The sequence below is a fragment of the Meles meles genome, chromosome 20, assembly GCF_922984935.1.
Source record: "Meles meles chromosome 20, mMelMel3.1 paternal haplotype, whole genome shotgun sequence".
Taxonomy (NCBI): Eukaryota; Metazoa; Chordata; class Mammalia; order Carnivora; family Mustelidae; genus Meles; species Meles meles.
The window spans coordinates 296228-321519 of NC_060085.1; the positions used below are offsets into that span (position 1 = coordinate 296228).

The following is a 25292-nucleotide window of genomic DNA, read 5'->3' on the forward strand; positions in this document are numbered from 1 at the left end:
GTGCCCGGCGCTCTCGCAGCCTCCAGCAGCCCTGTGAGGTGGGGGAAGGAAGCCCAGAGAGGTTAAGAAACAGACCCAGGGCACACAGGCTCTCCGCCTAGGGCCCTGAGACTTCTCGGGGCTTTTCTGTGTGTTCCTGGCGTGTGATTTCGCCTCACTGTGCGGAGGGGGTACACATGCCCAGCAAACAGGAAGAGGCAAAGACCCTCCCTGTTCAGGGCTCGTTTGAGGTTATTTCCCACTACGCACACACCCCCTTTTACTGACGACTACCTTCCGCCACTCCAGACCCCGTATGTGTTCAGGGCCAGGACCAGTGTTCTTATAGGAACCCGGGACATCGGGGCCCCGTCCGCATGTTGGTGGGGACAGGCGCTGCCTCGCTCCGGCCTGTGGGGTCTACCTGGAGACACCGGCAACGTGGCCTCAGGAGAGACGAGAAGGAAGCGGGTGGCATCGTCTTGCCCAGGCCTCCCCAGGCTGGGGGACCCCACTGCTACCCTGGGCCTCACACGGAACCCACCCAATGTCAGCCTTGTCATCCCTCCAACCCTGTCCGTGTCATTGTGTCGTTCCGGGGGGGTCGCCAGGAGACGGGGGACTCTGATACCTGTTGCCCTACATCCCATCTGGCGGCGGTCCTGCCGGTTCCCCTTTCAAGGTCTGTCCAGAATCCTCCTGCCTCCGCCCGGTCCAGCCTCCATCCTGTCCCTGGGAGTCCCCTCTTTGCTGTCCTTCATCCACTCCCCACCTGGCAGCGGGAAGGGCCTTCCCCAAAATAAACCAGGCTGACCCCCCTCCTGCTCTGAAGTCTGCTATGGCTCCCCAGTGCTCTTGGGAAGAGCCTGCGCTCGGAGGGCTCTCTCCCCGGCCCCTTCACTCGCTCGGGCCGCAGGGACCCGCGGTGTGGCCACGCGAGCTGCGGGCGGGTTAAACGGAGGCATGCGGACGGCCCAGCGCTGGGCAAAGGCGTGTTTTCATTCCCCCCGGCAGGTGCGGCTCAGCCCCAGCAGCGCATCTGGCTCCGGCCGGCGCCCTCCCCGGACGCGCTTCTCGCGGACCGTCAGGTCGCAGCGCGGCCAGGACGCGCTCCCCGGCCCCAGCCGTCCTTGGCTCGCGGGGCTGTGTGTCCCCCGCCGCGTCCCCTGCGGGCCGCGGGCGGGCGGGGCGGGGGCCCCTGGGCTGGGCAGGCCCGCAGCGGCGCCGGCAGGGGGCGGGCGCGGGGCGGCGGCGCCGGGAGCCCGCGGGGAGCGCGCGGGGAGCGAGCGCAGGACGCGCGGCGGCGGCGACGACGACGCGCGCGCCCAGCCCACCCCCTGCGCCCGCCGCCGCCCGGACAATAAACAGCCGCGCGCGGGGCGATGCCCGAGCCGGTGCCGCCGCCCCCGCGCCGCGCAGCCCCGGCCGCCAGGCCTTAGCCCGCCCCGCGCCCCGCGCCCGCCCCGCGCCGCCCGGCACCGCCGACCCACCCGGACCTGCGCGGGGAAATGGAGTGAGTAGGCGCGCGGGCCGCAGGCGGGCGGCGGGGGCCGCGGCGGGGAGGAGAGGGCGGGGGTCGCGGCCCCGCGCGGAGAGGGAGGCGGCGAGGGGCCTCGGGGACGCCGGCTCGGCTGGGGACGCGCTCGGGTGGGCCGCGCCCGGCCCGAGGCCTCCCCCGCCTCCGACCCCGGCGGCCCACGGGCTCACGGGACTCGGGCGGCAGCGGCGGGAGCGGCCCAGGGCGCTGGGGGGGGGGGCGGGTGTCCGCCCGCGCCCCGGGCTCGCCTCGACCTGGGCCACCTGTGGGCTGCAGAGCGGCTGGGGGTGAGGGACCGACCGCTCCCACTGGCCCGCGCCGGCCTGGAGCTCACCGCCGCCCTATCCCCAGCCTGAGCTCGCGCTCCCCGTCCCTGCGCTCCCCGTCCGGCTCCCGCTGGCGGCTCTCCCCCAGGGCCACGGCGCTGTCCGGGCCCTGCGCCTGCCTGGGTCCAGCCGCCAGACGTGTCCTGAGAACCGCCGGAGAGAGGGGGCTGCTCCGGAGCCTTCCTTGTCCGGGATGTGTGCGGGCCTGGACGTCCAGGTGCTTTCCAGCCCGCGAGCCTGGGTCTGGTCCTTTCCCAAGGAAAGTGGCCCCAAGATGGGGCCCCAGGTGGTGTAGCCAAGAGCCTGGCTGGGCTGTGGCGCAGGTGGGGTGGGCCTGGGTCCTTGGGGGGTCGGTGTGGAGCTGCTGGGGGCAGAGAGTTCTCACACAGGCTCGGCGAGGGGCATTCCAGGCAGAGTCCACTCTCTTCCTGGCATCAGGGTGACCCCCAGGCCCCACTCGCACAGGTGGGCGCTGGAAGGTTGCCGGGTGTGTTTATGACGCCAGGGGATGGGAAGCGGGGTCTGGGATCCCGGAGGCCTGGCAGGCACCTTGCTGTGAACCAGGTCCCCACCCTGGCCAGAGGCCTGGACATGGAGGTCCAGACAGCCCACGGGACCGTCTCCTCCTGCCCTTCTCGCTGGGTGTGAGCCCACCACCTGCCACACCCTCGGCTGGGGGGGAGCCGCTCCCTCCCGCCCTCCCCAGGAAGGCAACACCCGATGGATGTCCTCTGCTTTTGAAAACCCGGACAAAAGCCCAGTTTGCTCCCCCACCCGCCCCGGGAGCCCAGCCAGGGCTCAGGGGAGCCAGGGCCCGGATGTGTCTGCACTAGGTTCCCCGACTTGTTTATCTGCTCTGCTCCCCAGGCCCACGGGGAGCCTCCAGGCCTCCTGACGGCAGACCCTGAGCACCCCTGAGCACCCCGAGCGGAGTGTGGGAGCGGGGAGGGGGCTGCTGAGGGGACAAGGGGTGAAGAACTAGGAAAATGTCCACGTGGAGCCAAAGAATGAAGGGATAGTCTTGTCGGACTCTGCTGTTTCCTTTCCTGCTGTCGCTTTCATTCTCCCTGGTGACACCGAAGCCCAGAGGGGGGCAGACACTGCCCCAGAGTCACTCAGCACACGCAGACACCCCTGGCTGCTTGCTGCCCGCCCCTGTGCCTCTCGGCACAGAATGCCACGGGCTCTGCGCCGGATGGATTGTGGGTTTTCTGGGTGCAGACCTGGGCAGGGACTGAGGAGCCAGGCGAGAAGGCCTCTGTCTGGGTGCTTGGGCTGATGATGGCTGGGGACTGGCCCTATCTGGTGCCATCCCCCGAGGAGCACCTACCCCTCGCTCTCGCCTGCGCTCCTTTTCCAGGGGGCAGAGTGGGCCCTCGGCCTGGAGGCAGCCGCGGGGACCGAACCCCTCACTCCCTTTCCGTGGGTTTTTGCCATTGGAGTTGCCGGAGGTGGTTGTGGCTTATGGTGATGCTGACGAGTTTGTTTTAAAAATAAACTTAAGAATTTCACAAAATTTTGTTAATGTAAGCATTAAATTAAAGATTAAATTAGTTTTTGTTAATTTAACAATTTGAGGATTTAACAGTTCTTTTTTTTTTTTAAGATTTTTATTATTTATTTATTTGACAGAGGGAGAGAGAGAGAGCACAGGCAGGCAGAGAGGCAGGCAGAGACAGAGAGAGAAGCAGGCTCCCTGCCGAGCACGGAGCCCAATGTGGGACTCGATCCCAGGACGCTGGGATCATGACCTGAGCCAAAGGCAGCCGCTTAACCAACTGAGCCACCCAGGCGTCCCATTAACAGTTCTTTCTTTAAAAAAAGATTTTATTTGTTTATTCGACAGAGATCACAAGCAGGCAGAGAGGCAGGCGGCGGGGGGCGGGGGGGGGGGCAGGCTCCCCGCTGAGCAGAGAGCCTGACGCGAGGCCTGATCCCAGGACCCCGGGACCACGACCCGAACCGAAGGTCAGAGGCCCCAACCCACTGAGCCACCCAGGCGGCCCAACAACTTTTTTTTTTTTTTTTTAAGATTTTATTTATTTATTTGACAGATAGAGGTCACAGGCAGGCAGAGAGGCAGGCAGAGAGAGAGGAGGAAGCAGGCTCCCTGCGGAGCAGAGAGGCCGATGCGGGGCTCGATCCCAGGACGCTGAGATCATGACCTGAGCCGAAAGCAGAGGCTTAACCCACTGAGCCCCCCAGGCGCCCCCCCCCCAGCAACTTTTTTTAAAAAGATTTCATTTCTCTGAGAGCGAGCCTGTGAATGCAAGTGTGGGAGGGACAGAGGGAGAAGCAGAAGCAGACTGACTCCACGCTGAGCAAGGCGCCGACTCCGGGCTCCATCCCAGGCCCCGGCGTCGCGGCTGAGCCGAAATCTGGAGTCGATGCTTTGCCGATCCAGCCGCCCAGGCGCCCCTTAACAGTAATTCTCCGGTAACTCCAGGGAGGCAGAGGGCGGGCTGCTGAGGTGGGACGGAATGACAGACGCTCCTGGGAGCATCTCAGGCGCCGCCGGGTGGAAATCCTGCTCTGGGAGGGATTTGCTGGGGGTCCCAGGGCGAGGGGCTGCTACCCCGGGAGCCTCGGGCTGGCTGGTCTTAGGGCTGAGTTAGCTCTGAGCAGCCTTTCTCGGACGCTCAGACTCCCGTCCTCCTCTCCTCAAGTCTCAGACCTCAGGGCCGGGGCCGGAGGCACGTTCCTTCCCAGACCCCATCCCTTCCCTGCCCAGGCCTGGACACCCTCCGGGAGCAGGTCTCGGCCGCGCGCGAAGTGGGTCCTTAGGTCTCTCTCCCACGGGCTCGTCTCCCTGTTGCACCAGACGGAGCCGGCTAAAAAGGCAGCCCAGGCCCCTGGTAACTGAACCTAATGAGACGATTTTATTCTCGTTGTAGCTGTTTTGTAGTGTCTTTACCCCGATGCTTGTGGGAGCCCCTTCTGCTTCTCAGTCTCGATAACGATGTAGCATTTCCTTCCGAAACAAGGGGGACCGCGGAAACAGCCAGTGGATTTGAAGGGAAAGAACATTCCAGGGGCAGTGGAGGTGGTGGCGGGAACTCCAGACTGTGGTTAACGTTTAGTAAGCACCTGCTGTGTGCCGGGCCCTGTTCTGAGGCTCTGTCGGCGTGAACTTGCTGGATCTTCACAGCCGCCCTACCAGGTGGGGAACGTGAGGCACAGAGGGACCTTGACACACCCAGGGCCACACAGCTGGGACGTACTTGCTTCTGGGTTCCTCTGCCAGAGTTGGGGCGTGGAGGGGTCTTTGCAGCTTCCCGTGTCCCGCGGGGCTGTGGTCTGGGCGTTCCTAGGTGTCTCCGGTCACGTGGAAGGTGGCTTTCGCCCCTAAAGCATCCGCCTTGTACCTGTGCCCCCCCAGGGACCCCTTCTGTGTCTGCTGATTTGGGGGTGGTGCATGGACAGGTGGGGTCCTGACCCCTCCATGAGCCTTTGAGCGTGTCGCTCACTTTCCTTGGTGAATCTGGTGCGTGGGGACAGGAGTGCGCCGCGTCTCCTCCCGGGCAGGATGCAGGAGAGGAGCGGGCAGGCGCTGAGTGCCCCCGCGGGAGTTCTTCCCTGGCCCTGCGGTGCGGTCCGTCTTCAAGCTCATGCTGGGGGATGAGCTGATGATCTTTAAAACAATTCCTAACTTTTTCCAAGTCTGGGACCCTATTTCTTTCTGCCTTCTGCGTGGAGGAGAGCCGTCGGGTCATTTCCGCGGCAGCTGCCAAGCTACCAGCCGCGCGTAGCAGCAGGCCCTGCGGGAGCCCATGGACGGTCCTCTCTGTGGTCTGGGGAGGCTTTCCCGGTCCCTCCCTTCACGGACTGTTTCTGTAGAAAGCATTGAAGGGTGTACCTAGGGGGCCTGTGGGGCTCAGCCGGTTAGGCATCGGACTCTTGGTTTCGGTCCTGATCTCAGGGTCAGGGCGCGAGCCCGGGATCAGCCTGGCGCTCAGCGCGGGGCTGCCTGAGACTCTCCCGCTGCCTCGGCCCCTCCCGCCGCTTGCACAGACAGACACGCTCTCTAGTAAGTAAATCCTGAGAAAGAAGGGAGGAAAGGTGCACGTCGGTGGGCAGAAGGGTGTGCCTGGCGCAGGGCCTGGCCTGTGCAAAGGCCCGGAGGGCCCCGTAGGGGAGCCATGGGCAGCCGTGGATGGTGTCCGCGGGGGATCCCCGGCTCTGGGGTCTGAGGAGCAAGTCGGGCTCTGTGTGGACACTTACATGGGGGCGGCTCCGAGAAAAGTGCCGGGGCTGTGGGGGGAGACCCGTGTCTGGGCAGCAGAGACCTGAAGTCAGAGCTGCCCCTGGGTCAGGGAGAGATGGTGCAGTCCCGGGACACACAGGGACAGGGACCCTTTGGCCGGGCTGCAGAGGGACCCCACGTGGCATGGGATGGTGGAGTGCAGGTCTTGGTGTCTGGGGAGTGGGACCTCAGGCTGAGGTGTTTGTCTTCTGCCCAAGGGCTCAAGGCAGGAGCGCAGGGACCATCTGAGCCCATCACGGGATAGTCTGGATCAGGCGGGGAGCTCGGAGGGGAGCCCAAGCCGGGCCTGGTGGTGGGAAAGACAGGTAGGACTCGGAGTGGGTGCGAGTTGCTGCGTGGACGAAGGGTCGTGGCGGGATGGGAGCCCGGCCTGGGAGAGCAGAGGGTCTGTGGACGGGGAAGCCCCTGTGGGGCGGTGAAGGCCAGCTGAGGGGCGGGAGCTTGCAGGGGACTTCTGGTAACGTCTGTCGCGGAGTAAGAAGGCCCTGCCCCGGTCGGTTTGTGCTCAAACCAGGCGGGGTTCAGGGCAGGGCTGGTGAGATCTTACGACGCCCCGCGGGGTGGCTGGACCCCAGCTCTGGCCGCAGCCCAGCCCAGGGTGAGAGGGTCCGCGTTCCTGCTGTGCGGCTGAGTGCGTTCTCACTGCCAGCAGCAGGTAATCCGGGTGTGTTCATGGTTGTACGACCCTCGGCTCTGTCTAGGTCCGGAACGTTCTGTCACACCCAGCCGTCACCCCCCATCACCCCCTTCCCAGCCCCCGGTCCCCGCGAGCCCCATTCCCATCCGTGGAGGGGCCTGGTGTGGGCACGTCACCCGCGTCGACTCACACCCCATGTGGCCTCCTGTGTCTGTCCCCTCCCTGCGCGTCGTGGGCTCGGGTCTGTCCCTGGGGCGGTGCATGGGGCCCTCGCTGCTGCTGGTGGCCAGGGATGCTCCCGTGCGTGGGGACCTGTGTTTATCTGTTTATCTGTCAACGGACATTGGGCCGTTTTATACTCTAATTGCGTAGTCACTTCTGAAGTGGTCGGGGCTTGTCCCTTGTCCTCCGCTGGATGTGGGGGCCACGTCCTGTCTTAGATGAGCGTTAGAGCTTAGGTTCTTCGAAAAGAAAGAAGCGCCCGTAGGACGGGGGCCCACGGGGGTGGGGACAGGAATGTGACGGGGAGGGAGTTCTTGGGTGGGACCTGACTGACACCCCGTCCAGCGAACGTTCCTTGAATGTGCGTCACTCACACGTGCCCTGCTGCTGTGGCCTGGGTGCTGGGGACATGGTGGGGACAGAAGGAGACACTGTCCTTGCAGGGAAATAAGAGACAAAATAAGTGAAATGGCTATAGGGTGGCGGTTGGTGGGGAGCCCGGGAAGGGACTGGGGGCACAGAGGAGGCCTCCGTGAGGAGGAGACTCTGAGGGAAGGCCTGAGGCAGTTAGTGAGGCCTGGGAGAGAGCACAGCGGGCAGAGGGCAGCCAGCGCAAAGGTTCTGCGGTGGGAGCATGCCCGGAGTGTCGGCGGGGAGCGGGGCCGGTGCTCTGGGGCTGGTCTCTGCAGCTGGACTGAGGCCCAGCTGGCTTGAAGCTGGAGAAAGCCTCTGGAGCCGTCGTTCCCATTCATGCCCCACTGCCCTGCCCTTGTGAGGGCCCAGGGCAGGGTCCACCCGCCCTCCTGGTTAATAGGCAACAGGTTTGCTCTTCGGGGTCTTGGCCTGCTCTGATCTCAGTCTCCACCATGGAAGTGATGCTTCTCTGCCTTGAGCATTCTGGAAGGCCTGTGCGTGCCTCCTGAGCTGGTCATCTAACCGGTGACAGCAGCGGTCCCCTGTGCTGCGCGCTCAGGGTCTCGGAGGAAGAGAATTCCTCCCCTCACTGGGGATCATCCGGAAGGCTTCCTGGAAGAGGCAGTGGCCCTTGACCTGAGCTTGGAGGTGGAGGAAGGGCAGTGGAAGGCAGGGGCTGGTCGAGGATGGGGGCAAACGGATGAGAGGTTGAGGGTTATGTAGGACGGTTTGGAGGAAGGAAGGTTCTGGGGCTCAGGGCAGATGAAGGCCCCCCAGGGAGCTGGGAGCCCCCCACTCCAGCCGCCCCAGTGGAGCAAGGGCCACAGGGCTCCCTCCCTCCCCCCCAACCTCGGTGAGGCTCTCTGCTCCCCATCCCTGCCCCCAAGGCCAAGGGCACAGTCAGCTGTTTCCTTTGAGTTAGCGGAGGCCGCTGCTGGTGTTGGGCTCGGTGCCAGTCCGGCCCAGACCCCTCATGCTGCTGCAAGGGCTCTGGAAAGACGGGCTCGACCCCACCAGCGCCAGCCTCCTCCTCCTGCCTACTGGGTGACCTTGGGCGGGTTGCGTGACCTCTCTGGTGCCTTGAAAAACTACATGGGTCCCAAGGCTGAGGCCTCCGCGGGGCCGCTGGGTTTGGGCCTCATTAGCTCATCTCCTGAAGCCAGGATTATCTCAGGCACGCTCAGCCCACACCCTCCCCAGTCCTGAGCCACCCACACTGGGGCTCGAGCCCAGAATTTGCTCCAAGCTCTGTAAAAATAATCAGGGGAGGACAGGAGTGTGTGTGCGGAGGGCGGGCCTCCTGGAGGGCGTGTCCCTCCTTCAGCAGCCTCGAGGGGGCCTGTTGCCCCGCTGAGCCTGTGGAGGCTCAGAGACAGGCTGATTTGCCCTGGGTCACACAGCCCGTGAGGACAGCTGCCGCACCTCAGTTCCTCTGCCCAGCAGGTCCTGCGATCTGGGCTCTTGAGTCTCTCCCTGAGCCCTGGCGAGCGTCTCAGCCATCCGCTGACAATGGGAGCGTCCCCCCACCGCTGGGCGCCGGGCAGGGCCTCAGGGGGACCCTGTGCTCTGAGGGCCGTGTGTACACTGCGCACACGCAGGAGCCCGTCTGGCTGGCCCCGGGCCCCCGCTTCCCCACGGGGCAGCTTCAGGTCCTGCATTGACAGGCCGGGGTGATGGCCCCACCTGCCCCACACACCCTCCTGCTGGGCTCAGCAAGTGTCCCCTACACACGCAGCCCCTTCTGCCCTCTGGCTCCCATCCGGGGGACCGGGCCGGGACTGCCCGTGGAGGGCGGCGAGTGCAGGGCTGCGGTGTTCTTACTTTACTGATGTTTAATTAGGTTCTGTGGTCGTACTTCGTTTTATTTTTTGGACTTAACGATGCTGAGCGTTATCTTGGCTTGACCTGAGCTACCTGGCCCTAGGGGCCGGTCCAGAACTGCCCTGGGGAGAGTCCTGTCCCCTGACACCAGGGCGGGAAACACCCCCAGGCGTGGGGGGCCGGTAGGCCCCGTCACCTCTCTGCATCCCACCCTCCCCAGCAGCCCCTGAGGCCCAGGGCAGGAAACCCTTAGCCCCCCAGGGCCGGGCTGGGGGCGGGAGAAGCTCTGCGCCGGCCCAACCCCCCTGCATGCCGGCCTCCGCGTTGCCATGGGGACGGTGCAGTTGCCAGGGCGACCGCCTCCCGTGGGCCCCGTGGGGGGGTGGCGCCTGGGGCGGGGCCACTTTGGCGCCTTCAGGCCTGGGGAGCAGGGCACAGGGCCTATGCCCTTCGGGCTGGGACAGGGACGTTGATGGGGAGGAATGGATTTCTCTTCCCGGGGCCCCGTGCGCTGCTCCTCACTGCCCGCCTGACCTTCCCCTGACCTGGTTCAGCCGGCAGGGACACACCACCCAGGCGGGGACACTGCCTGCCTTGTTGTCTGAGGCCGGGCAGGCTGGCCAGAGCGGTCCCTGTGTCCTGCCTCAGTGACAACCTGCCTGCTGGGCCGCTGGGCCTCTGTCCTGCCGGGCCCTGTGTGCGCCGGGGTCTCAGCCACTCCGCGCCCCTCCCCCGGCTCTGCCTCCTTCTCGCTGGGTCCCTGGAGGCGTGACAGCTGGGAAAGGGTCCGCATGCCGTGTGACCCAGAGCTGGGCTGCTGTGGTTCTAGTCCCTGCTCTGCCTCTTCCCAGCTGTGTGACTGGGCAAGTGACTTGCCCTCTCTGGGCTTCATTTCTCAGCCAAGGAAAGAGCATACCAGGCGGGAGGAACAGTAACGCAATGATTCTAAGTAAGAACGAGCTTGGTGCTATTCCCGTGTGGCCGGAAGGTCCTGGTGGCTGGAGCAGAGTAAGCAAACGGGAGAACGGAGGAGGTGAGGACAGAGAAGTAGGCAGGGCTGGGCTGCACTAGCCTGTCTTTCAAGGGCTGATGGGAGCCAGGGAGACTTCAGAACAGGAGAATGAGTCGTTCTGATTCTTGTTTGAGTTGTTCTGGCTCTGGTTGGGGGGTGGGTAGGGGCTGTCAGGGGCCAGGGAGGTAGATGCATGGGATGGAAAATGGGAGGTTTGCCAAAAGTGGACGGTGGGTCTCTGTAGGGAACACGGGAAGTGTCACGTTGCCCGGTTTACACAGGACAGTGTGGCCGACTCAGAAATGTAGTGGATCGGGCCCTGCTGGATCAAGCCTTTCCTGAGCTCCACCCAGCTGAACCCAGCCTCCCTGAGGAAGGAGAGGTGGAAGCCACAGAGGGTGTGACTGGTGCTGGGGTCCCCGGGAAGCACAAAAGGGGCAGGTGCCACCCGCCAGGAAGGGAAGAGCTGGGTGGGTCACCTGGCTGGGGCGTGAGAGCCAGATGATTCCGTGGGTCTCAGCTAGGTCAGGAAGCCGAACCCGAGGGGAGCGGGTGGAGAGGCGTTGCAGTTCATGACCGACGCCCACCGGGAGCAGCCACCTGGGCCTGGGGAGGGCTGCGGCTCAAGGGCGGGCCCAGCCCAGTGTGTGACTTCGGGCCTCCCTTCCTTTCCGAAGCCTGGGGGAGGGGCACCGAGCAGGGGCTGGGTTGTCTGTTCTTGCTGTTTGTGCAGGAGACCAAGGCCTAGAAGGGGTGGGGGGTTTTTGCAGGCCACAGAATGGCTCCTAATCCCGGTCCAGAGCCAAGGGCTGGGGGGGGGGGGTCTGTAATTTCAGTCCTTGTGCAGATGAGGGGCTTGGAGTGGGTAGGGGGACGTGAGGGGTCCGGCTCCCACGGCTCAGAGTCCCTCCTTGTGGGCACCGGGCCCTGCCCCCCGGAGGCTGCTGAGGCCTGCATGAGTGGCCTGGGGTCATTCAGGGTTTGGGCTGAGAACAGACTTCCGGACCCGCCTCCTCTTCAGGCCCTGCCTGGTCCCCCAGCCCCGGAGGCCAAGGTTACTATGAGGTGCCTCGTATGCGGTTGCTCAGGGCTGCACCGTTTTCACGGAGTACCTACTGTGTGCCGTTCCCAGGGACCCCCTGAGAGACCGTGGAAGGGAGCGGCGGGATGTGCAGTCTCCTCCCCGGCCTGCCGCGTGGGTAGTGGGGCTCAGGGGAGCCGAGGGGAGGGGGAGGGCAGGAAGGATTCACCCTCCCTCCTGGCCCTGGGCCTGCTGCCTGCCCCCACAGGGCCTGTCCCTTCCTCGCCTCTGACATCATCAAGCTCCTGGTCCATGCGGCTTTAAGGCAAAAACCATACCGTGTGGCTTTCGGAAAGCGTGCAGTGGCCAGGAGAGGGGGTCTGGGGCCGAATTCGGGTTTGCCTCTTCTTCCTGTGTGTTCTTGGGGTGCTCGGAGCCCTTTCTGTGTCTTGGGGCTCCGGGCAGACTCCAGGGAAGCGGCTTCTCGAGAGGGGACGTCCCAGGGGCAGGACGGTGGGGCCAGAGTCCTGCACGAGTCCCTCCTGGGGCTGGACAAGAGATGCTTGGTGGGTGCGAGTGGGTGCGAGCGTGACGCAGGGGCTGTCCTGGTCGTCGTCCATCTTCCTGACCGACCTCTGACCCCTGGAGTCCCTCCGCCTCTTTCTCGGCCCCCTCAGCCTCTCGCCGCCCCAAACCCTTCCCAAGTCTCTGTCCTCGGGCCCTGTTCCCAGGGAGCCCAGGGGGCCGTGGGAGGGTTTGTGGGGGGACTTCATGAGGTCATAAGGCTAGGTGCAGAGAACAGCGCTGCCTGTGAGGCAGGGGAGGGACCCCACTTTGCAGAAGGGAGCCGGGGAGGCCGCCCAGCGGAAGGCGGGCTGAGAGCAGGATGGGGCGGACCCCACCGTGACCTTGCATCCCCTCCCCGCAGGGTCCTGGCGGCAGAGACCACATCTCAGCAGGAGCGGCTCCAAGCCATTGCGGTGAGTTTCCTGCCCCCTAGCCTTGTGGACAGGGGTCGGGCGGCCCTCACCCATCCCAGGGCCTTGGGGACTCAGAGCCAGGGTGTGGCCAAGTCCCCGGGGACCCAGTGTCTGCTGGCGCCTCCCCGCGAAAGGAAGAGGAAGGGAGCCCTCAGGCCTCCGAATGTGGGACTTACACTGCTCGCTCGTGAGGACCCTCCCTGCGTTGGGGGGTACAGGCTGGGCACACATCTAGGACCTCACCCTCATGCCGGAGCGGGGGGCAGCGAGGCTGGGGAGGGCCCAACGGGCCACTCCCAGAGCGCAGGGTGCAGTGGGCAGAGCCCCCGGCACTTTGGGGGGTCGGCGTGCCCCCGGCCTCGTGCTGACCTCCGTGCCGTCCCCGTCGCCAGGAGAAGCGGAAGCGGCAGGCCGAGGCGGAGGCGAAGCGGCGGCAGCTGGAGGACGACCGTCGGCAGCTGCAGCACCTGAAGGTCCCGGGGGGAGCGGGGCGGGGGAGGTGCGGGGGGCGGCCTGCCCAGGGGACCAGGCACCGGGCGCGGGCGGGCAGGGCGGCCGCTGAGCCCGATTCTGACCTCCGGCCCTGCCCCCAGTCTAAGGCGCTGCGGGAGCGCTGGCTGCTGGAGGGGACGCCGCCCGCGGCCTCGGAGGGCGACGAGGGCCTGAGGAGACAGATGCAGGAGGACGAGCAGCGGGCGCGACTCCTGGAGGAGTCCATCTGCAGGTGCGGCCCGGGCCCTGCGGGGGCTGCGGGGCCACGGGTCGGGGGCGCCCACCGGGTGCTGCGATGGGTTTGGCCCCGGGGAGGCTCCGGTGCAGGTGGGAGCAGGGAACGGCCCCGTTCGCTTCGGCGGGGCTGCGTGCGTCGACGCCCGGCTCGAGGGGCTGGGGGCCGCCTGGTGGGACCCCTTCTTCTAACCCCCCAGCGGAGCGGGTGCCTGAGCCCCTGCGCCCGGGAGGATGGCCGTGGCTGGCCGCCGCCTCCCTGGGGCCTTCCTGGCGCCAGCCCAACGGTGCGTCTTTCCCGGCTCGGTCCTGATGCAGGCCCCAGACGGCCGGGCAGCGGGGCCTGCAGGAAGCCCGGGAGGCGGGCAGGCCCGGGGAAAGTGACCGGCCCCTGCCCCCCGGCCCCCACCGGCCCGGGGACTGGACAAAAGGACTGGAGTTTCCAAGCAGGCAGAGGCCCAGGCTCAGCCCAAGGGCAGCAGGGTCAGGGTGGAGGGAAGTGACGGCCGAAACTCCAAATGTCCGCTTGGCCACGGAAGGCCCAAGAGGCCTGGGCCCTGCGGCACGCTGGCCCACCGCCTGGCGGTACGAGGCACACCCGCCGGGAAGACCTGGGGGTCCTGTCCTGATGGGTCGGGTTGGGAAGAAGAGGGGCAGGTGTCAGCTGGGACTTTCCTTCCCGGCCTGTTTCCCCACGTCCGCCTGGGCCAGAGCAGGGGTTGGGGGGGGTTAGGCGGGCCGGCACACACATAGCCAGGACTGACTGGGCGGGGGACTGTGGGCCAGCGGGACAGAGCCGGTGGAGATCACTGCCCATGGGGGCTGGACAGGGCAGCCGCTTCTCGTCCCGTCCTGCTGAATGTACCCTGGGTGGGGGGCACCCACATAAACTTGGGTGCCTCGTTGCCAGAGGGGCCCTGCTGTGAGCCCTACCCTGTGTCTGGCGTACGCGGAGGGCTTTGGGGCTTGGCTTTCTTCCTCCCAGGGCAGCCCACTCCTCAGGTGCCCCTGCGCTGGCATTTTGCCCAGTTGGTGCCCCTGCCTGGACGTCTCCTCCAGGAAGCCCTGCACCGACGCTGACGGGGGCCGGTGTGGGCTCCCTTCCGTAGGGGCCACGGACTCACCCCCAGGGCCCAGCAGGCCCGTGGCCCCAAGCCTCCGGCGGGCACTGGCTGCAAGGGGACTGGACATCTTTGTTCTGTTCCCGCCGGGTCACATGTACCGTTGTCGGCTAGTACTTGGAAGGGGACGTGGTTTTTCCGGTTTCCCCGGAGAAATAGAGCTTCCCGTGGAAATACACGCCTCTGAGCGGCAAGCAGGAGAGCGGGTTGGAAACCAACGGAGAAGTGAACCATGGCAGTGAGGTGCCCATGGACGGGCCGGCCGGGGTCCCACTAGCCCTGCTGCTGGCCGGCCCCGTGCGGCTGCCGCTCTGCGCCTCAGTTTCCCCAGTCGTGAGGGGGAGGGTGAGACCACCGCACGGGTTGTGGGGAGTCTTCGCGGCAAGGAGCCCGGCGCAGTGCGGGCGCCCACAAGTGCCCGGTGAGGACTGTCGCTCCCGTGTCCCACCCCCAGGCTGCAGAAGGAGATCGAGGTGCTGGAGGGCGCAGGCCCGCCCGCTGCCGCCGCTGGGGAGAGGCCCGCCGCCCCGAGCCCAGCCAAGGACCAGAAGGCAGACGTGGTGTTGGAGTCTCAGCAGGTGAGGGGGCGGTGATGTTCCCGGGGCCCCCGCCCCCCAGCCCCCCAGCCCCCCCGCCCCGGCCCCTCTGGCTCCAGAGCTGAGGCAGGGGCCCCGGGGGCATCGTGACGACCGGCATCACAGCTGTGTGTCCGAGCCCTGTGCAGGGGGCTGTCCCTGAGGTTGATGGAGCACAGACTGTGGGGTCCCTGTCCTTGAGATGCCCACGTCCCGAAGGAGCCAGAGACAGTACCTCGAGGGACAGAGACATGACTGGGGGGGACTTTGATTGCGGTCGGGGGCTGAGTGGAGAGCTGGCCAGGCAGAAGCCGCGGTGCGGGGGACGTCACACACAGAGGCCCCAGGGTGGGAATGTGTCCCAGGAACAGTGAGGCTGGCCAGCGATGTTGGGGGGAGGGCTTACAGGCCAGGGTCTGTGGACACAGCGCCCTGGGGGTCAGCTGGAAGGGTTTCGGCTTTGTTTGGGGAGCTACGGGAGGCTTCTGAGGAGGGCAGGGATGTGACCTGGCTGTCACCGGCTAGGGCAGGGCTGGGGGATCCCTTCAGGAGACGGTCCCCGCTATGGGGCCTCCAGGGGCAAAGCCGAGCCCTCCCCGCGCTGCTCCGCGCACAGGGGGGACCTCCGTCAGCGGGAAGGGCGCGCCAGCACCCCTGACCTCTCTCCCTTCTTTCTTGCAGGCCCCGGTGGGCACACCCAAAGGTAGGCTTCCGGGGGAGGCCTCTGTCCTGTGGCCAGAGTGGGGTGGTGGGCGTGAGGCAGGCCCCTGCAGCCCGACGGCTCTTGTTGCTTCCCCGGAGCCCCAACCCCAAGCCCGTCCCAGTGCCCCGCGTCATCCCTTCCCGCACGCGACGACCCTGGGGTCGAGTTGGTACAGGTGAGGGACTGAGGTCTTAGCCCGAGAGTCCCAAGGCCCAGGGTGTCCCCCATCTGCAGCGGGTGCCGCTCTTGCCCAGCCCCGCCTCTGTCCCGCGTCCAGCTGCTCTGGGCAGCTGCACAGGTGGGCAGGTCTCGGTTTTCACGTCTGCAAAATGGGCTCTGCGGGGTCAAGAAATCAAGATCTCAGCCATTCTGGGAAGGGGGCACTATTAAAACAGAAGGGTCCCCCCCCCACAGATGTGGAAGGTGGTTATGCAGGAAACAGGCCAAAAAACCAAATTTTGAAGTCTGGGATCCGTTTTTCCCCTCCCTCAGCAACCGTTACAGGTAGATAATACGCATTTGCAGGTATCTCACAATGTGCAGGACGTTGAAATGTATTTAACTTAAACGTCATAGCTTATGGGATATGTGAAAGTATTAAGTGATGTTTTCAAACGTATTTCAAACTCATCTATTTCCACATCTAAGGCACGGAGGGTTGGGTGTGGTGGTCGGAGTGTCTCTGGCCTGATTTGTTGTGTGTTAATTATTCAGGGGAGTGTCTCACTGTAGAATTAAAAGTTAATCATTTAAAACAAATTCACTCGGGCCTCTCAGGGATTTTAGGAAAATCATCTGGGCTGAGAGGTGGAAATGGACCGGGGTTGGTTGTGTTGGGGTCTGGGTGCGCGGGCGGGGGGGCTGGGTGCATGTGCATCAGGGGAGGCCCAGGAGTCCGGGACAGGGTATGGGGGTCTGGGGGGCCTGGGGGGTGTCTGCAGGTCTGCAGGTGTCTGGGGGTCTGGGTGACCTTCTCCCTTCTGACCGCATTTCTCTTCGCCCTTTGCCTACTGAGCAGAGAAGCGCGTCTCCAACACGCCCGTGAGGCCGGTCGAAGGCTCCACCCTGATGAAGGCAGGTGGGTCACCCCCAAACCCGCTGCTGTCCCGGGCTAAGCCCTGGTCCTGGGGAGCCCGGAGAGGCGGGCGCGAGGTCAGACGCAGACGCGCCTTCAGCAGGAGCTGTGGTCCTGGGGGTGGCGGCTGGCCCCAGGCCCCCTCTGCTTTGGCTCCATGGTCCCGTGCTGGCCCAGCTTCCCTGAGAAGACGGGCTCCCTCGCATGGCAGCGCTCTAACCCAGCACCCCCCGCGGCATCCCCCTAACCTTGCTGCTCACTCCTGGGGCCCGGCAGGGGCCGCACACCTGCCCACACACACTCGCACAGCAGCTCGCGCACGCCCGCACGTGCCCACGGCAGATCTTCCCTCCTCCGCTGTCCCCAGGCTGCCTCAGGATAGGGACTGAGCACCCTGTTCCCGGAGGGGACCAGGCGGGGACTCAGACTTTCCCGTGCTTCTGGGAAGCGGAGGGAGACCGGTTAGTGCTAAGCTTTCCAGAGCTGGGGTTTGGATCCCGGCTCTGCCACAAGACAAGCGCCCCTCCGGTCCCTCCTGCTGGCACTGGCCAGAGAAGGGACCAGTGAGCACAGCGGCCAGAACCTAGTTGCTGTACCGGGGTTACTGGAGTGAGCTGTGCGGGCACGAAACCGAGGGAGGTGAACACCATCTTGGGGACGCGGTGGCCAGGACACCTGGGAAGAAGAGGGTGGCAGGGGTGGGCAGGGCCTCATGCAGGGTCAGGCCACTTTGCCCCAGGAGGCAGGAGGCAGAGGGTAGCATCTGCCAGAGAAGCGGGTGTCTTCGGGGCCTCTGTGCCATTTAGACCAACCCTGCGCTGACCCTTCGCCAACGACCTTGTGTCGTGCACAACCCACCCAACTGTAAGTCTGGAGGTGAGGTGTTAGGCTGTGTAGGGTGTGGGATTGAATAGCATTCATTCAGTCAGTCATGCAATAAGCATTTATTGAGCACCTGCTGTATGCTAGCTGTGAGGGCCACAGCCTGAGGGCCCTAACGTCCTGATAAGGACAAGGCCCTGCACCAGGAACCGCTGGAGAAAAGACAGCAACGTGCGGAGCTGGAGGGCTGCGGGTTAACCAGAGGGCTCAGGGGAGGCCAAACTCAGCAGGTGACGTTAGAGCAAGGCTCCAAAAGAAGTGAGGGAGCGAGGCGTGGGGGTGGGGGGGCATGGGTGTATAGCGGGGGGAAACAGCACGTGCAAAGGCCCTGGGCTGGACCTGCCTCGTGGGAGGAGGAACTGGAGGCTCTTGGTTGCAGCAGAACGAGTGAGGGGCAGAGAGGGAGGAGGTGACGGGGGACAGGACTGGGGACTCTGCCCGGAGGCACCAGGGAGCCCTGCAGGGCTTCAGGCAGAGCAGGGACCAGCCCCACTCGGTGCGCGCCGGCGCCCTCTGGCGGCAGCGGGGGGAACGGGCCGCGGGTGTTGCGGGAAGCGAGGGGGGAGGACACTGCACTGATTGGGGGGGCGGGGGGTGGCCTGGACAGGGGACCCCCAGGGGAGCAAGATGTGGGCGGGTTCCAGGTGTTCCCAAGGCAGAACCCACGGGATTTGCAGATGACGTGGGGGGTGAGGGAGAGGAGGAGGAGGGAATGGCCTTGACCACGCTGGGAAGACCCAGGAGGGGCAGCTCACAGGGGCAGATTGGGAGCGAGGCTCCGACGTGCTGACTCAGAGGCTCCCGGGGGACCCCACGGGCAGGCGTGGAGGAGAGGGCGGCGTCCTGGGGCTCAGGGTGAGGTCCCCGAGGCCGTGGTCAGCGCCCGGGGGCTGGGCCGCTGTCGGACCGTCTGGTCACGAGAGCTTTGCGGAGACTGTCTCTGCGAAGTGCAGTGGGGTATCGGCTCCGAACCACGGTCCCAACTGTCCTGACGCGCCGGAGGGTCTCGTGCACCCTTCGTAGCGCAAGAGCTGAGGCCCAGGTCACGACTGAGCTAGGGAAGGTGCAAAGCAGATACAGGCTGAGCCCCGGTGACCCAGGGCAGGGCCGAGACCCAGCGGGGGTCCAGGCCTGCCTCCCTCCATCCTCTGAGGCTCTGCAGATGGGAGGGGACCGCGAACATGGCCTCGAACGCCAAGCACAGGAGCTCGGGCGGACGCCCGTGGCACTGAGAAGCCGTGGGGGCGTGGAGGTGGGGTGCTGTGGAGAGGGCGTCCCCACTGCTTGGCTCCGCGCTGCCGGCTCCCCTTCCCTGGCTTGCCTGCCGCCGGCGGGGGGCGCGGGGCGGGCGGCCTCCGGTAACCCGTGCCTCTCGTGGCAGCCATGTACTCGGTTGAGATCACGGTGGAGAAGGACAAGGTGACTGGGGAGACCCGGGTGCTGTCCAGCACCACCCTGCTCCCTCGGGAGCCGCTCCCTCAGGGCATCAAGGTCTACGAAGACGAGACCAAAGGTATGCAGCCCCCATCCCCCACCCCACCCCACCCCCTTCCCCCGACCTGAGCCAGAGCGTGACTGCCTCCATGATCGGCACAGACGCTGTTCAGGGCAGGGTCCCATGGCCATAGCCCGCTATTGGCGTAGAGGCCGTTCCCAGCGGGACCTGCAGCCCCGTCTTTCATCCACTCCAGGAACCCGTCCTCAAGCTTGGCTGAGCGCCGGGTCCTGGGCTGGGCTCTGGGACTTGAACCAGAGTGGAATTTAGCTCTGTCCTAGGAGAGCCTTGCAGCCTGAGGTTCACAAAAATTTGAATAAGTTTTGTTTCCATGACGGTGACGAAATCCCCAGAGATACACAGGGGGCCTTGGGAGGTTCTAGCAGGATAGGGAGGGGGCGGGGTGTGCGGTGGCTCCTCAGAGGAAGTGAGCAGGAGCTCACTGAATGCACAGCAGTGGCAAGGAAAGTGTGTCTCGCAGAGGCCACAGCATGTGCAAAGGCCCTGTGGTGGGATGGGGTTCGCTGGACTGGAGGAACTGAAGGGAGCCTGTGAGGCTGGTGGGGGGTGGAGGGAGGGGTCAGGTGAAGCCCTGGAGGGAGGGGCGAGCAGGGGGCTTGGTGCTGAGATCTGGTTTGGTTTTTGGGGTTCCCTCTGGCAGCTGAGAGGGGAACAGGGTAGGAGAGACACCCACAAGGAAACCTGACTGGGAGGAGCAGGGCGACCTTAGTCCAAAGCCCCAGGGTCTCTGTCTGTCTCTCTATCTCTGCCTGTATATAATTCACACATAGAAAAGTCATTCTTTTTTGTTTTTAGGTAAGTAAAACTTTCACTTAAACTGTGTTATCCATCAGTATTTGGACGGCGGTTTTATAAGTAGTTTGGCTTTGAAACGTTGGTCGTTTGGGGCCTGGCCTGCCAGGGTAGTTTATAAGCAAACCTAGGGAGCGCAAAGCTGCGACGGCAGGGGAAGGAGACAAGCCCACGTTAGTTAAAATACGCTGTAAGAAGACATTAAAAAGGTACATTGAAAATGAAGGCAAACGTCTGCTTTCTTCACGCAGTGGTGCTCGCGGAGACGACACCCAAGCCACGACAGTTATAGCGCCCGCTGCGGAGTCCATTAGCAAGGCCTCAAACGCCGTCTTTACAAGAAAACGGAGCGGGAGGGCCCAGAACGCGCGATTCAGTGTTCGGTTCAGTGGGTTTTCGCTTACTCACCAGGTTGTGCCCTCTCACTAATTCCAGAACATTTTTCCTCCCCAAACAGAATCTCCGTCACTTCCTATCCCCACCAGAGCGTCCACTAACCCCCTTCCCGCCCGTGGATTAGCCTGGTCGGGGCGTGTCACACGCGTGGACTCATACCCCATGGGGCCTTCTGTGTCTGGTCCCCTCCCTGAGCGTCGTGAGCCGGCGTCCGTCCACGTCCATCGTTTGTGACCAAATAATACCCCGTTGTTTGGATGGTCACATTGTGTTTGTCCAGTCATCAGCTGATGGGTGTCTGGGATGTTTCCACCTTCTGGGTTTAGAACGCTATACACGTCTTTCTAGGGGCATGTGTTTTCGGTTCTCTGGGTGGTGTCTAGGCGTGGGGTCTCTGGGTCGCGTGGGATTCTGTGTTTAACCATGAGGGACTGCTGTCTTCTGCAGCCGTGGTCCGCCCCCTCCCACCAGCTGTGTGTGAGGGTCCCCGTCTCCCCACATCCTCAGCAACATCGTTACTATCTTTAAGTCGTCATCACCACCGTAGGCACCGTGCTGGTTGTCTGTGATGGCTCACCGTGGGTTTGGTTCCCAGAGCCTCATGTTCCTAGAGGCTGGCGGATCTCTGCAGCATCCAGGATGCTTTGCAGGGGGCCTTGTGTCAGCCATGGTTGGGGACATAGACCTGAGTGGTACCCCGGTTCCAGCTCTCACTAGCTGTGTGACCCTGGACAAGTCTCGCTGCCTCACCTCCTGCGCAAGAATGACCCTGTGGGGCTAGAGGCAGAGGGCTCCGCCACTCAGTGCAGCCCGGCCCAGCCCTAGGGGACTCTGGACCCGCCAGACTGGAGTCTGGTTGCTTAGCAATGGGAAGGTGATCCATTTCCATGGCAGCCGAGGGCTCGGGTTCCTATTTGGGGGCAGTGGTCAGGGGGAAACACTCAGCCTGAGTAATCTGGGGACACTCAGTAATCTGGGGACACCCCACCCTCTGGGCCTCCAGCCTGGAGTCGCTGCAAAGCCTTGAGGTACGGACACCCCTCCCCAGGGCTTTGGAAACTGAAACGGAAAGCGCTTTCCTTCTGGCCAGCAGCCAGGAACTGGAGCCCTGACCCTTGGCCCAGGAGGAGGCAAGCCCCGAGGGCCGGTGTGTCCCTCCCTCCCACAGGCGGGCGGCTGTGCTTCTAGGAGTTTGCTGGGCTGGTGTCAGAGCGTGGCCAGTACTCCCGCAGGGGCTCAAACCCGGCCCCCGGGACACGGCAGATCAGACCCCATGGGGCAGCTGGAGAGGTCTGGAAAAGACATTGAGCAAGATTCCTTGCTCACATTGACCTGCCTAGGGGAGACCGTGAGGAACGTTAGGAAGTTTCTATCTTATGCCCTGTGTTCCAGGACTGGAGTCCCTTTCCTCCCCACATTTAAAAATACCTTTCTCCATGAACCTTGGCTTCGAGACAGGCGGTCAGCGTGGGAATTATAAAGTGCTTACCTGTGAAGGGAAGGCCAGGGCGCCTGGGTGGCTCAGTGGGTTAGGCCTCTGCCTTGGGCTAAGGTCATGATCCCGGAGTCCTGGGATCGAGCAGACTCTCTGTGCGGCAGGGAGCCTGCTTCCCCCCGCCTCCCCGTCTGCCTCTCTGCCTACTTGCGATCTCTCTCTCTGTCAGATAAATAAATAAAGTCTTAAACAAATAAAAAGAGAAGGCCATCACTGGTTCCACTGGTTCCACGCCTGCAGCGTGTTTCCGAGGGAACAGGACACGGAGTGACCAAGCTAAACCACAGGGACCCGAGGAAGGAAGCTGTCCCAGTCCCCGAAATTCCTCGCGGAGGGAGATACACTTAGCTCCGGAGACAGAGCAGCGGCCCGGCCTGGCCAGCTGTGTGCCCATAGGCTGGCTGCGGCCTTTTCCCCGGCTGGGCCTTCTTCGCAGTGGGAGAAGCAGACTGGGTCTGCTGGGGGGCGGCACGGGACGCAGTTGCGGGCAATGTGGAAATGGCACAAAACGCGGCTTACACAGTCCCCGATCTGGATTCCAGTCCCCCTGGTCTCTGACCGGCGCCCGGGCCTGGACACTGCCCTCTGTGGCGCTTGGGGGGCAGCTGGTTTTAAAGGTGTGACTCAGCTTCTCATTTCTTTCAGCCTGGAGGGTGGCCCGCTGCCTCGCCAGGCCCCCGCCTCCGAGAGCCCGCTCACTCTCTCTCTCTGTCTCTCCCGCCCCCGCAGTGGTCCACGCTGTGGACGGGACCGCGGAGAACGGGATCCACCCGCTGAGCTCCTCCGAGGTCGATGAGCTCCTTCACAAGGCGGACGAGGTCACGCTGAGCGAGGCCGGGTCCACGGCTGGGACGGCGGAGACCCGGGGGGTGTCCAAGGAGCCTGCGCAGACCACGCCGTCCAGGCGGGAGATCACCGGAGTGCAGGCGCAGCCGGGAGAGGCCACGTCCGGCCCCCCGGGCATCCAGCCCGGCCAGGAGCCCCCGGTCACCATGATCTTCATGGGTTACCAGAACGTGGAGGACGAGGCCGAGAGCCAGAAGGTGCTGGGTCTTCAGGACACCATCACGGCCGAGCTGGTGGTCATCGAGGACGCGGCGGAGCCCAAGGAGCCCGCCCCGCCCAACGGCAGCGCCGCGGAGCCCCCCGCCGCCGCCGGCTCCAGGGAGGAGAATCAGGTGGGGCCCGAGGCCCCCGCCAGCGACCCCCAGGACCTCGACACGAAGAAGCAGCGCTGTAAATGCTGCTCCATCATGTGAGCCCCCCGGCCCCCGGTCCCCGGCCCCGCCCTCCATGCCAGCCCCCCACCTGCCCGGCCCCGGCGTCCGCCCCCCTCCACCCGCGGTCATGGGCCCCAGGACGCGTGGTTGTCACATGTTCCTTCTGAGGTGTTTCTGTTGGAGAGAGAGGGACAGGGGTCCCCCAGCCCATCACCGCCCCGACACCCCCAAACCACTGAGCCGTGCACCTACGTCTGGTAGGAGAGACATGGACAGACCCGCTTTCCCCGAAGTGAAGGGCACCCCCACGTCACGGCAGCTCCACGAAACGGCCCCAGCCCCAGCGGTCCTGGCCGGGGTGACCGGGGGCCTCGACGCAGCCCCGGGCCGGCCAGCCACCCTCTGGGCCTCCTGCCTGTGCCTTCCTGCCACCTCCAATGAGGTCCCCGAGGAGATGTCCTGCCGGAGAGGGACCCGGAGAGCCGAGGGTTCCTGGGACGTGCTCTGTCCCCGCTTAGCCCCTGGGAGTGGGGCTTCCCGGCCAAAGCTCTGGTGTCCATAGCTTGGACAGTTGGGGTAAGGCCATGCCTCTCTGGGGAGTCTCGGTCGGAGGTCAGGTTCGAGGTCGTGGAGAGGAGCGAGGCCCCTCTAGGCATCCCCAGCCTGATGCGCCCCTTCCCCCAGCCCTCTTGGGGCGTGGCCAGTGGGCGATGGAGCCTGGGAAGGGAGAGCCCCCCCCAACATCCCCCCCAGGCAGGAGGGGTCCGTGACCCCCGCACTGTGTCCTGCAGGCCGGGCCCTTAGAGCCGCCCTTGCATAAGGCAGGCCCCCGTGAGCCACTTCCTGTCCTAGCTCCGACTCCCACTGGGCCCTCCTTCCTCCTGGTGCTAATTTGGGGACCCTGGGGGGGCGGCCCAGGACCTGCTTGGACCAGGGCGCTGGGTCCCTCCAGCCGTACCCAGAGATCAGCTCCACTGGCCTTGGCACATTGCGGGCAGCAGTGGGCGCACGTGGCCCGGGCAGGGGGCTTCCTCAGCAGAGTCCCCTGCGCTGCCGCGCCCGACATGAGCCTGTCCCCCTCTGGCTGGGAGGGGTGAGGGGTTCCCCCCAGGATGCAGCCACACTCGCCCCCAGCGGCATGTCTGTGCACACGTTCACAGACCCACACCTGTGGGCTGTGGCCCGTGAGGCCCCATCTCGGCCCGTCCCCCGGGGCCTCCCGCCTGGTGCCAAGGGCAGGCACAGGGCCCACCTTCGGCCGCAGCCTGGACCCCGACTCAGCTCTGCCCCTCGGTGGCAGGGGGGGAGGCCATCTCTGAGGTGACCCTGGGCAGTGGCCGTGGGACCCCCTCCTCCCTGAGTCCCTGAGCTGTGAGCGCCCGCGGAAGTGCCCCTCTGCTTTGACGTGTGACAAGGCCCTGACGTTCTTGACTTTCCCAGAGAAGCAAATAAACCGTGTGAACAGCCCCCGGCCCGCAGTCCTTGGCTTTCACCCAGGTGGGAGGGTGTGGCCGGGCCAGGGGTGCGGCCCCCTGAGGGCGGCCCGGCCGGGAAAGGGGCCCCCCCCCAGCTGGCTTCTCCCTCCGTCCGCAGCCCCCGGGCTCCTCGGGCTCACCCTAGTGCCGGGGCGGGGAGCGTCGGTGGGCGCCCACCTGTCCCGGTGCCCATCTGAGCAGCACCTGGGCAGGTGAGGCCTGGGGGTAAGGGGGACCCGGCGGGGACAGCGCTGGCCCTCCGCTCACTTCCCTGACCCACCCCGCCACCGCGGCCCCTTGCTGGATTCCCGGCTTTCCCCCAGCTCTGCGGAGAAACCAGTCCCTGCGAAACGGGGCACGGCCGGGGGACAGTTTGCAGTGGCTGCTGTCCCCGATTCTGTCTCCCCCGCTGAGCTTGGATGTTCTCTGCCCTCTCCGTGCCTCAGTTTGCCTCTCTGTACCATGGGCTTCGTGAACCCTGAGAGGGCGGCTGCCCCACCCCGGGGGCAGGGTGGTTGTCCTTGTCTCCACCACTGTCCCAGTGAGCGGGGTGACCCGGTCTCTGCCCTTTGGGGCTGCGGTTTCCCTGTATAAGCGACAGGGCGGAGTGGACAGGATGGAGGGCTCCAGAGCAAATTCGTCCTCCCATTTGATGAAAGAGGAGACGGAGGGTCAGAGGGTCCCCAGAGCCAGCCATGAGGCAGTCAGGACAGAGCCCTAGGGCAGAGGATGAGGGTCCCGTTCACAGCGTGTGTGACCCTCTCCTGTCCCTGCTGTGGACTGGCCGCTGGGCCGCTGGTCTACTCCCCGGAGAGGCTGGGCTTCTGCAGTCTTGATGGAGAATCAGGCAGGACCCCCTGCCACCGCGAGCCTCGGTACCCGTCCATCCGTGGGGCCTGGGCTTTGCCCATCCTGCTAACGTTTTCTGGCACTTTTGATGTCCTCATTTGGTCTTTTATGGAGAGGTGGCCGGGGGGACCTTCCCAGCCCTGTAATGTCCCCATCTCAGAGGAGAGAACAGGCTCAGGGAGGCTTAGTGGGGTTTGAATCCAGGCCCAGCAGGACCTCTCATGCCGCCCCCCCAGACCAGCAGCCGGGACCTG

At 64.9% G+C, this 25292-nt stretch overlaps 1 protein-coding gene across 2 annotated transcripts; it reads left to right on the top strand.

Moving 5' to 3' along the window:
• The first annotated feature begins 1356 nt into the window (after positions 1-1356).
• Positions 1357-24180, top strand: PALM (paralemmin). 2 transcript variants are annotated; one of them, XM_045992096.1, is made up of 9 exons: positions 1357-1492; positions 12162-12213; positions 12606-12686; positions 12807-12937; positions 14515-14638; positions 15317-15338; positions 16357-16416; positions 18677-18808; positions 22224-24180. In XM_045992096.1, exons 1-9 carry the CDS (start codon positions 1488-1490, stop codon positions 22751-22753), a joined length of 1137 nt encoding a protein of 378 aa, XP_045848052.1. In that variant the 5' UTR covers positions 1357-1487; the 3' UTR covers positions 22754-24180. The 2 variants fall into 2 exon arrangements, with proteins under 2 accessions (XP_045848052.1, XP_045848053.1); XM_045992097.1 differs by lacking the exon at positions 18677-18808.
• Positions 24181-25292: the final 1112 nt, after the last annotated feature.

Bases quoted from the DNA above. Each gene is read 5' to 3' on its own strand.
- PALM (XM_045992096.1), top strand. The intron at 14,639-15,316 runs GTGAGGGGGCGG...TCTTTCTTGCAG, and splicing joins TGGTGTTGGAGTCTCAGCAG to GCCCCGGTGGGCACACCCAA. The intron at 18,809-22,223 runs GTATGCAGCCCC...CCGCCCCCGCAG, and splicing joins CTACGAAGACGAGACCAAAG to TGGTCCACGCTGTGGACGGG.